Source organism: Neolamprologus brichardi, chromosome 4 (genome assembly GCF_056152115.1).
Source record: "Neolamprologus brichardi isolate AB-2024 chromosome 4, ASM5615211v1, whole genome shotgun sequence".
In the NCBI taxonomy this organism is placed as follows: domain Eukaryota; kingdom Metazoa; phylum Chordata; class Actinopteri; order Cichliformes; family Cichlidae; genus Neolamprologus; species Neolamprologus brichardi.
In genome coordinates, this window is record NC_142107.1 from 25,401,186 (window position 1) to 25,412,610 (window position 11,425).

The 11,425-nt window shown below is 44.6% G+C and overlaps 1 protein-coding gene across 1 annotated transcript; it reads left to right on the forward strand.

Moving 5' to 3' along the window:
- The first annotated feature begins 2,159 nt into the window (after positions 1-2,159).
- On the forward strand, positions 2,160-5,144 carry LOC148103055 (keratin, type I cytoskeletal 50 kDa-like). The gene is made up of 7 exons (XM_087840181.1): positions 2,160-2,578; positions 3,094-3,176; positions 3,481-3,637; positions 3,839-4,000; positions 4,334-4,459; positions 4,540-4,760; positions 4,972-5,144. The coding sequence occupies exons 1-7, from the start codon at positions 2,210-2,212 to the stop codon at positions 5,069-5,071; spliced, it is 1,218 nt and encodes a 405-aa protein (XP_087696307.1). The 5' UTR covers positions 2,160-2,209; the 3' UTR covers positions 5,072-5,144.
- Positions 5,145-11,425: the final 6,281 nt, after the last annotated feature.

Sequence of the window (11,425 nt, forward strand, 5' to 3'; positions counted from 1 at the left end):
ACTCTAAAATGAGTGCACACTTTAAATCATACATAACAGTGTAAACTAATCTTTCTTTGTTTCCTGAGTTCAGTGGCAGCTGCTCCCAGTCCATTGGTTGATGAGCGAAAAGGTGGAAAAGGGGCGGAGCAAGCCTATGTGGAGGTCTGCAAATTGGGTCATACCACTACTCTGGATAACGGGGGGAAATGGAATTTGTTATGTGTTCTACGCCTTTCTGTGTTTGAGTTTCCCCTCTCGTTCAGGTAGGTTAGTCAGTTTGAGTGAGTAGTGTTGTCTGTTAGAGTTCTGTTACTTTGACTTTTATCAGCCCGAGATTTAAATTCTCTGTTTGATTTAACCAAGTGTGATTTAGGGTCAAATAAAAAAACGTATTTTGCACTCTAACCTGTGCCTGACGTTCCTTCACTGCTCCGTCCATCACAATACTCAAATGTTATCAAGAATAATGTTTCTTATTTTCATTCAAGTCAAAGTACATAGATATAAGTTTAAAACATATAAGCAAGCGTGATCACACAGCTTGTGTACTCGGGACGATCATTCGGATGACTAAGTCGGTGACAGGCTGCTTTCACCCAGCGTCACCGAGTAGCAAGAGCAGCTCAGCTGAGCAGGGTCCGAGTGCAGCCGACACTCTCAGCCCAGACAGGTTAACCAGCGGAGGGCAATCTCAGTCCACGAGGGCCGGTGTTCCTGCAGGTTTTAGACGTGTCCTCGAGCCAACACAGTTGATTTAAATGGATAAATTAGCTCCTGCAGTTCTCCAGAGGCCTGGTAACAAACTAATCCTGTGATTCAGGTGTGCTGACCCAGCGTGAGATCTAAAACCTGCAGGACACCGTCCCTCGAGGCCTGAGACTGCCCATCCCTGGTTAACCCTTTAACAGCCTGTGTGTTGAAAACCAAAAGGCTGAATACAAACGTCTGTGAAGGTCATCCAGGTCATCGTAGGCAAGTTCTTTTTTTTACCTTTTTCCCACAAATGCACCCAATCTCAAACTTGTTCTGTATGCAGCGATCGGACCAACCTCAGCCTCATCTCAAAGAATAACTTTAAAGTAGAAACCTTTTAAGTAGAAATAACTTCATCACAGCCGGTGTTATTTGTTAAAAGACGTTTAATGTTCTAGATTAAACCAATAAATTATCAACCCTCTGATTTTCAAACTGTTAGATTTCACTTTTTCTCACCATGTTTTATTTCACAGTCGAGGAGAAGTCCAGTGACCTCTGATCAGGTCACAGTTTGGTTGAAAAAGGCAGTTTGTGAAGCTTCTTCTCAGGCTTATCTTCAACACTTGGGTGGAATTTTGACCCAATATTTGATCAAAGCTACCTGACCTATGACCCAACAGAAGTAGGCACATCACCGACTCCTGAGTCATGATTTCTGAACCAATATTTGGTGACAACAACGTACGAACCTGCAGCTTTTACCCAGCAGTTGAAAATAACGCAGCATTTCCTGGAGTGTGGTTTGTCACCTTATTTTTTGTTTTTTATTTAATGACACAAGAAGGTCACTGTTGAGTAAAATGAAGAGTACAGGAAGGTTTGACCTTTGACCTTGAGGTGAATGAAACCCTTCAGGGACCATATTTGCACTCTAGGCTAATATAAACCTTATAAAACATTTAAAGTGAAACAACAGCACTTCCTGATTCGTGGCGTGACAAACACACCGATCACAGCCTCGTCACACAAACATCTTACAGAAGATATTCGTGTTTCTGTGTTCTTGTCCTGATGTTGGAGCACTGTCCCTCCGTGTTTGCTGACAGGTGGAGGCAGAATGAACAAAGTGTTTCATTGTTTGGTTGCACAATAAGCAGGAGGAGGAGCTGCAGGCCTGCAGGGCACAAAAACAACAGACAGAAGCAACAGACAGGCTGCGACACGATGGCAGGAATCCGTTGGACGGGGGGGAGAGGACACTTCGGTTTGAAACGATGACTCAGATCTGAAGGGGGGGGGGGGGACACCCACTCACCTCAGAGACTCAGGTATGGACGTAGATTTCGAAAGGCACATATGACATTCCTTTCAGCCTGCCCCGAGGCACGGTGGGGGTGGGGGTGGGGGTGGAGTGCTGCGCTGGGGCGGGGGCCGTATCCGAATCCCTCCCTCACTTGCATAAAAGCAGCTTGAGCTGGTCTCCGGTTCATTCTCTCCTCGTCTCTGTCCAGAGCAGAAAAAAGCCTCCAGCATGTCCAGCCGTCTCTCAGGATTTCGCTCCAGCTCCATGAGGGCCGGCAGCGTGTACGGCGGCGCCGGGGGACACGGCGTCCGCGTCTCCACCTCAAGCGCTCCCAGGAGCTTCTCCTCCTCTGCTGCCGCAGGTCTCGGGTCTGGTGGCTTCGAACTGGCCGACGCCGTCGATATCTCAGACAACAAGAAGATGGCCATGCAGAACCTGAACGACCGCCTGGCCTCCTACCTGGAGAAGGTGCGCAAGCTGGAGACGGCCAACGCCGACCTGGAGCTGAAGATCAAGGAGTTCCTTGAGAAGAAGACCAAAGTAGAGGGGAGCGACTACTCTGCCTACTACGCCACCATAAGTGACCTGCAGGACAAGGTGAGAGCAGCTTCTTTCTCAAACATGGTGAAAACACCAAAGGGCATCACGAGGAGGATCTGAAGAGGGCGTGCGGCGGCTTGTCCTGCTCGGCTGCTGCTCGATGGTTTTTGTATTTCCTGTCAGACATGTTGCACTTTTATATGTGGTGGCGGCTCGAGTTTGTTCTCAGTGAAACGTCTTGGTGAGATGTCACTGAGACACAAAAGAGAGAATAGAGCTGTGAGGTCATGTGAAACACGGGAGGGGCATGAAACCGACCCCCCTCTCCGACGCGCCCTGCAGCAGGATCTGTGACTTCCTGCAGGTGCGGCCACGCCCGAGGTCACCTCTCTGGTTGTACATGAAACCACGAGGGGGAATTTGTTTGCACTTTGCATATTCTTATTGTTTGTTAATCATTTCTGCAGCAGGTGGTGAACTGGCGGCGAGGCCGGGAGCCACGCCCGTCACATGATCCTCATCCCAACAACACGCCACAGTTAAAGCTGAATATTTCCTCCTTCTGTTTTCAGATCCTCGACGCCACCAACATAAATGGATCCCTTTACCTGACGATTGATAACGCCAAGCTGGCTGCTGACGACTTCAAAATGAAGTGAGTCACTTTTCTGGTTTTTAGTCTAAATGTCAGACACAGATACATCGCAGGGTTGGTGCACGTCCAGTGTTTAGCTGCATCCACCACTAAGCACAGAAACTCTGAAGGATGGATTCTGAATGTTCTGATGTTTGGGATGTTTGAGCATCTCCAGAAATATTTGCAAGTAACCCCAAAACTCTCTCATGTGACCACATGCAAAAAACCACCATCCACACCAGGCTTCCCACTGAGATGTAAAGTAGCTCCCACAGCTCCCACGGTTTGCATGACTCATTCGATGCTGCTCGTTGCTCTACAGGTACGAGAACGAGCTGAGCATGCGTCAGAGCGTGGAGGCTGACATCGCTGGGCTGAGGAAGGTCCTCGACGAGCTGACGATGACGAGATCCGACCTGGAGATGCAGATCGAGTCTCTGAAGGAGGAACTCATCCACCTCAAGAAGAACCACGAGGAGGTGGGAGTAAACCCAGAGACCGACTATGAACAAATAATAATTAACTGGAGGAAATAACTATGATTACACATTTATAAACTATTAGACTTTGGTTGATGTTTTTACAGAGACTGAAATTCAAGAGCCAAAGTCAAACTTATTGCATGAATTATTATTAAAGCTCCATCTCTGCATTACGGGCGATGCTTTCTTCTTCTGCAGGACTTGCTCGCGCAGCGCTCCCAGATGAGCGGTCAGGTGAACGTGGAGGTGGATGCTGCCCCTCAGGAGGATCTGTCTGCAGTTATGGCCCAAATCAGAGATCACTACGAGAACGTTGCTACCAAGAACCGCAAAGACCTGGAGGCCTGGTTCCAGACCAAGGTGAGACCGCAAATCAGCCATGAATCCGTCTGAGATACGTTCAGACAAACACAGCTGAAGCTGTTTGTGACAGCAAAGGCTAGAAGATGAGTTTAACGCAGTCTAGTGGCAACAGGAGGAACTGCACTCAGTCGCTGATTTTGTAAAAACTTAAACATCTATTAGTAGAAACGTTACAACATAGATTTTGCTCCTGCGTGCTCGTAGAGGAAACGTGTTCTGGCAACATCAACATCATTAAATCAATTTAGCAAAGTGTCGTCTGCAGAGCTGCTGATGTCAGTGCTGCAACCATTTCAGATGTTTCTCTGACTTTTGTGTGCGTGTTTCCAGTCTGATGAGCTGAATAAGACGGTCTCTGAGAGCACGGAGGTTCTTCAGTTGTCTCGCTCTGAGATCACGGAGCTCAAACGAACTCTGCAAAGTCTGGAGATCGACCTCCAAGCGCAGCTCAGTATGGTGAGCTTTAACCTTTCACTGCTGACTTTTCCTCAGCGTTCGATTCTGCAAATCTTCTCAGACTCGTTCTTCATCCCCAGAAAAAGTCTCTGGAGCACACTCTAGCCGAAACCCAGAGCAGGTACGGCAGCATGCTGGCAGGTTACCAGCACCAGGTGACGTCTCTTGAAGAACAGCTGATGCAGCTGAGGGCCGACCTGGAGCGTCAGCGACAAGATTACCAGATGCTGCTTGACATCAAAACCAGGCTGGAGATGGAGATCGCAGAGTACAGACGGCTGCTGGATGGAGAGCAGGGCAGGTGAGCTGGCATACGTCCATCATCAGGAACCAGCTACTGCTACACTTTCCCACTAATTTGGTTTCAAACACTTTGCTACTGATCTGATTAAAACTCCTAATGTGAAAGTTAGCAGATGCACTGATCTCAATCAACTGTTATGTTGAATAACTGCACAGGTAGCTTAAAGGATGATACATTAACTGGATTTGTGTCTCCGTGTTTCCCACAGCTCGTCTTCCTCCAAAACCACCACTCGCAAAGTGGTGATCGTCACCAAAGAGACCACTGAGGACGGAGAGGTGACCATTGAAAGTCAGGAGATAAAATGAGACGACAAACACCCGTCAACACGTTCATAAACGTTCTCAGAAGTGCACAAATAAAACTCTCCTGATGAACTGATTAATGTGTGTGTTTCAGTTCTCTCTCCCTCTATTCAATTCAATTCAATTCAATTTTATTTATATAGCGCCAAATCACAACAAAAGTCGCCTCAAGGCGCTTCATAGATACAGAGAAAAACCCAACAATCATATGACCCCCTATGAGCAGCACTTTGGCGACAGTGGGAAGGAAAAACTCCCTTTTAACAGGAAGAAACCTCCAGCAGAACCAGGCTCAGGGAGGGGCGGGGCCATCTGCTGTGATTGGTTGGGGTGAGAGAAGGAAGACAGGATAAAGACATGCTGTGGAAGAGAGACAGAGGTTAATAACAGATATGATTCAATACAGAGAGGTCTGTTAATACATAGTGAGTGAGAAAGGTGACTGGAAAGGAAAAACTCAGTGCATCATGGGAATCCCCCGGCAGCCTACATCTATTGCAGCATAACTAAGGGAGGATTCAGGGTCACCTGGTCCAGCCCTAACTATATGCCTCTGAGATATTACATTTTTTAAATAAATACTTTTAAATGAATGAACATCAACATCCAGAGCTGCAGTTCCTCTAACGTCCAGCAGAGGCTCCAGCATTGAATCCGTCCCCATAAATGCAGCAAAAATTACAGATTACACACATTTGCAGACAAATTATAAACACGTCATCATAACTGCTGTACAAAGTGAGGAGGTTTTAAAATTCTCTTAATGCTCGCCTGTCTGAGGGAGTGAAGCAGAGACTCCATCTCTAAAAGCGCTTCATGTGTCACAAATTCAAATTTTATTTGTCACGTATGCAATCATACATAGTACAACATGCAGTGAAATGTTGCTGTGCAACATAAAAAACTAAACAAAGACATAAAAGTAAACATAAAACTAAATTACCAAGAAATTTACATAATATACAAATTAAAATATAAACATTTACAGTTAAATTTAAGGTAAAAAAAAAAAAAAAACATAAATTCAAAGTACAGATGAACAAATGTAGGAAATCATAAAGTGTAGATGAACAGTTGCTGATGTATGAGAGAGAGAGTCCAGCCTGTTCTGGTCTTAACGAAAGTGCTTCCCAGACCTCGACAGTGAGAAGACTCCATCGTTGGGATGGGAGGTCCTTCATGAGCTTCCTGGCTTTGGTCTTGCACCACTTAGTGCAGACAGACAGCAGGTCAGGAAGCTCAGAGCTCACCGCTGAGGTCCGTCAGTCTGAAAGGCTTACAGCTGCAAGGCGATGATCCCCGAAACGTCTGGGGAAATATTCAGTGGATGAGACAGAAGCTGAATTATGTGGGAGGTTCGAGTCCCGCTACATCAGCGTCGGACTAACGGCGTTTCCTAACGGGACCATCAGAGCAGCAGGCGGACGCTTCAGGATGACTCGCTGAAACTGATGGATGAATGATGAATGGATGAATTCTACTTTGAGTTTCCGTGTTTCCTCCAGCTGTGAACTGAAAGCAGATCCTGACACGGAGCGGCTCTCGTGTGATCTGATTGGTTGATTTGCAGCATCAGTATTTGCAGACAGTCTGCGTGTGTGTGCTGGGGGAGGTTAGCAGCAGTCGTCCTCATGCATGCAGGACTGAGCTCGTTTGCTCAGGTGTGTCTTCTCACCTGCATGTTGACGTGATGAGTGTCTTTGTTCAGCAGCTCAGTGATGTGTGACAGCAGGCAGTCACCGCTCTGCGATGCACTTCAACATTAACTGATCCGACTTCTTTCAGACCAGCACAGGAGCGATAACACCGATAAGATCCACCAAACACATTCAGACATGTTTGTTCAGAGCTGCAGCTCTTTATGTATCTTCATTACACATGAAGGGAAATATCTGAAACCTTTAGAAACAATCGTTATTGATTATGGCTTCTAGGTCGTGAAAAACTATTACAAGATTTTCCTCATTTGGATCAAAAATGTTTCTGGAAAGTTCATTAATGCTCTCGCTGTTTGCTTGGGGCTCCTTTAATATGAAGTATAGCAGCAGGTGATCACCTGGATGTTACCTGAGTGTCTCACAGACTCTGTGGGGTTCAGGAAAATCAAACACAGGAAGAACATCTGACCTCAGCTCTGACCAGTGTTGGTCAAGTTACTTGAAAAACTAATCAGTAACTAATTACTGATTACTTCCCCAAAAAAGTAATCCCGTTACTTTACTGATTACTTATTTTCAAAAGTAATTAATTACTTAGTTACTTTTTAAAAACACGATTTACAACCTGAATAGGTGATAAAGTGATAGATCTTTCAGCCCAATTCTACTTTTTCTGCATAATCATCATACAAAATGTAATCAAATGGAAAAGTCTCTTTTTAAAACTTGTTTTATTAGTTTTAATCTTTTAACTTTATGCATCAAGCAAACATTTAATTATCTGCAACATTCTCTGACTGGAAGAAATTAGTTTAACATTTAAACGTATTTTCTGCACATTCCAGCACATAAAATAAAATATTTTGTGTGTTTACACTCAGTCTTTCAAATAGATGCAAGTAAAACACAGCAGAAAATAAATAAAGTCAAAGACTAGCGGTCCTGTTGCTCTATTTTCACCTGTAAAGCAGGAGTGGGGTAGGCGGAGGGTTACCCTGGTGCAGGTGTGCAGCGATCAGTGGAAGAATCCGTGAGTTTCTCTGTGAGTTTCCCATTACGTCGTAGCTACTCGGTGCTTGTTTGGAAGTTTAGGGGTTTTTTCGCTGTAAAAAGAAGTTTTCTTCCCACGCACAACGGACACTAATGTTTTTGTCACTTTTTATGGAATCAAACTCAAAGTAAGGTCAGTACTTCCACGCTTTAAACGCTGCACGCTCATACTCTCTCTGCACTCGATATATGATCCATTGTTGATCTGCACACAGCTGTTGTCACGAACGTCGCACTCGCTTACGTCACTGTCATGAGACGTTCTCGCAAAAAAATCACGGTTTTAGTAACGCAGTAACGCAGCGTTCCTACGGGAAAGTAACGGTAATCTAATTACCGTTTTTGCAATAGTAATCCCTTACTTTACTCGTTACTTGAAAAAAGTAATCAGATTACAGTAACGTGTTAGAAGAAACGCGTTACTGCCCATCTCCGGGTCTGACGCTGTGAGCAGCGTCCTGCTGGATGAGGAAATCAGCAGCTCCAGAAAGCTCGTCAGTGATGAACGCACGAAGCCCTCGAAGATCCACGAACCAACCACCAGCACATGACCCCAAATCCTTCTGTGCCTCTCTCGACTTCCTCTGGTGTCTCAAGTCATTTTGTCCTCGCCCAGGTGAGCTTCTCCTGACGTCGTCTCTGGTTCAGGCTTGATGTCATCAGTACGACAGTCAGAGCTCCTTTCCTTAAGATGTGTGTGAACTGATGCTCTGACCCAAGCACTCAGCGTTTTCTGATCTTATATGTGCAGCATTAAACCTGCTTTGATTTATGGACCACACAGCTCAGATTCCCACAAAGCATCAAATACAGAGAGTCTGTCATTTACACGGATGATCAACAAAGTGCCAAGAGAAGTACGCGATGACGAGTCAGGAAAAATAACACGATTTAATCTGGAGAACGACGGTGTTTATATAACAGAAACAGTTTTCATTCATAAATAAACTGACTGTGTGGTTGAGCTAATAGTTTCTGGATAAATCTGACGCTTAGGCAGCGCTGGGCTGCTTTAATGTGCTTTCATTTAATTCTTCTTCTCTGTGACGATGAAGATATTTAATAAAGTCAAAGGAAAGCAGCTCACTCGTCTGTCGGCAACAAGCAAAGTCTTGGGTCACGATGCAGACTTCGTCAACATCTCTGACAACACGAGGCTCACCAATGACGGCCTGAACAACCACCTGGACTCTTACCTGGAGAAGATCCTTGAGCTCCAGGAGGCCCTCGCTGAGCAGGAGCAGAAGATCAGGAAGCTTTTGGATAGCTTTCACCAGAGAGCTGCAGAGCCAGGCGAGTCCACGTCAGCCCTGAACGTGCTCAGTTTGGCTCGGGTTCACGATTAGCTGAAGAACCCACAATATTCGCTCTGGTGTTGGTTCCACCAATCACACATTAGTCATTTCAACAAAAGTAATTTTAAGCCCAAACAATTTGTTCAGAAGAAAGGAATCGATTCTGCGGGAAAAACAGAAATCGTTAATGTGACTCAGTCAAAATGAGTCCCAGACCCGTGGTATGAATGGGTATCAATTTTAGAATTATAGTTGTTGTATTAGAAAGCTCAGTGCCAACAACACCCCCCCAGCAGGGCGACCCCGCCCCCCAACCATCTGTTTGTGGGTTAACTCCTGTGAAAACGACCTGCTGACGATCGCTTTGACTCCACGAACCTGTTTGCAGGAAATGTTTGAGATGCAAACAGGATGACGAGTGTTTGCAAAGCAAACAGCAAACCGGTCTGCTGAGGCGAGCTGGGGAAGGTGTCAGGTGATCCTGATGATGTCAACAAGCACCTGGCTCTGAATGCATCTCTGTGTGGACGTCGCCATGAGCTCCGTCACTGTTGAAGCAGAAACGAAGTGTTTTAAACCAAAACACTGTCATCGTCACATCACATGTGCTTCACAAAAAACAGAGGCGTGCAAAATACAAGAACCATCAGAACAAAGCTAAATATAAGAATGTATGCACATTACTGAATATGTATATATACATAAAATATACTGAGGTCAGCAGTTGGATATTGTGCAAAACAAATGGCATGTATGTACAGTATGGATCATGTAAGTGAAGGCGACGCGTCTATGAAGTGCTCAGCAGGCTGATGGCCTGATGGATGCTGCAGAACCTCCTGCTTTATCTCGTCCTTTAAACCAAATGACTGAGTGAGTGATCGAGTTTAACACATTAACTTTTCCTTAAGGAGGCCCTGAGTAAATGTGGTTATCCCAGCTGGACTTTTATCAAAGCTGGGAAGGCTCCTAAAGAAAGCTCCAGCTGATCCAGAGGAGAAGAACAACCGCTGCACCACCAGACCTCAGCCTGCATGTGGTAAAACACTGACCCCTAGTGGGGAGTCTGCTGTTATTACAGTTAGTTTTTCAATGATTTGGGGTTTGTTTGCTTTTTGTTTGTTTTTACAAAAACAAAAACAAACAAAACAAATAAAATGTCCCCCAAAATAAATAAATGACAACAAATAATTTGATAAAATTGAAGGATAACAAACTCTCATTATCTGAGTGAAAAGGCTCGATTTACATACTGACTTTCATCATCAGATTTCACCAAAACAAAGATACAATAAATTATAGATAAATAAATAATGATAATCTCTTCCGTTTCACATTTTTCAAACATTTTTTAAAATGTCTGCAGAGCGCAGCACGACCTTCGTGAGTTTTATTTTTAAATTTATTTATTTATTTTCAGATTTTTTTTTTAAATATTTCCTCCAAGTTAAGAATTCATCTCCCTGATTTCAAACAATGGAAATTCTTTTGAAAATCATCAGAGCAGAACAGCTAGATCATAAAAATCTGCATAAAAAACAGATTAGCATTAGTTTAGATGAAGTCCGCCAGCAGAATTTATCACAAACAAAAATCCACCTTTATTCCCTTAATTTAAACATTACTCATCAGTACTTTAACTTTGTTTTCTTTTGTTATAATTTATTAATTATTTGTGTCAAATGATTTGACCGAGCTCCCACTAGAGGGCGCTGTCAGGTAACTTCAGCCTTCTGCGGAGCTTCTTAGCTTTAGTTTCACTTCAGATCAAGTCAGCGTGTTTTAATTGCATCCATTTCACTTGCATAGGGAGTAAAACTGTAGCAGAGCTGAACAGGCATCGCAGCAGAAAAAGACCTGATGAAGAAGAAGAGAAAACGCACAAGTGTTGGGCCCTGATGAGCTCGCCACCCGCTGATGTGGTCACCGGCCTCAGGGACCAAACTGTGACTCACAAAGTGAAGCAGGAGCTCCATTCAGCGTGAAGACAGTAAAACATCCCAGCAGAAACCAACTGAACATGTTTCTACTCACAGCAGAGTCTCAGAAGTGAAGCTGTGAAGAAACGCTGCCCTCTGCTGCTCACAGCAGGAAACACAGCCTCCAGCTTCAGCCTCTCAGAGCTGCAGAGCACTGACACAGGAATCTATCCAGAGCTGGGAAGTAACTAAGTACAAATACTTCAAGTATTTGTAGAATTTTCAGGTATCTGTACTTTAGCTGGATTTTCTCTGACAACTTTTTATTTTTACTTCCTGCACTTTGTTTGTAATGTTTATTTGTACAGCACACCGCAAACATACAACATATTGAGTTTCCCGAGAACATCACCCCAAACCCTAACCCTGCCAGCC

Coding starts and splice junctions, on each gene's coding strand:
- LOC148103055 (XM_087840181.1), top strand. CDS start 2,210: ATGTCCAGCCGTCTCTCAGGATTTCGCTCCAGCTCCATGAGGGCCGGC. Junction 3,177..3,480: donor GCTGACGACTTCAAAATGAA/GTGAGTCACTTT, acceptor GTTGCTCTACAG/GTACGAGAACGAGCTGAGCA. Junction 4,460..4,539: donor TCCAAGCGCAGCTCAGTATG/GTGAGCTTTAAC, acceptor CTTCATCCCCAG/AAAAAGTCTCTGGAGCACAC.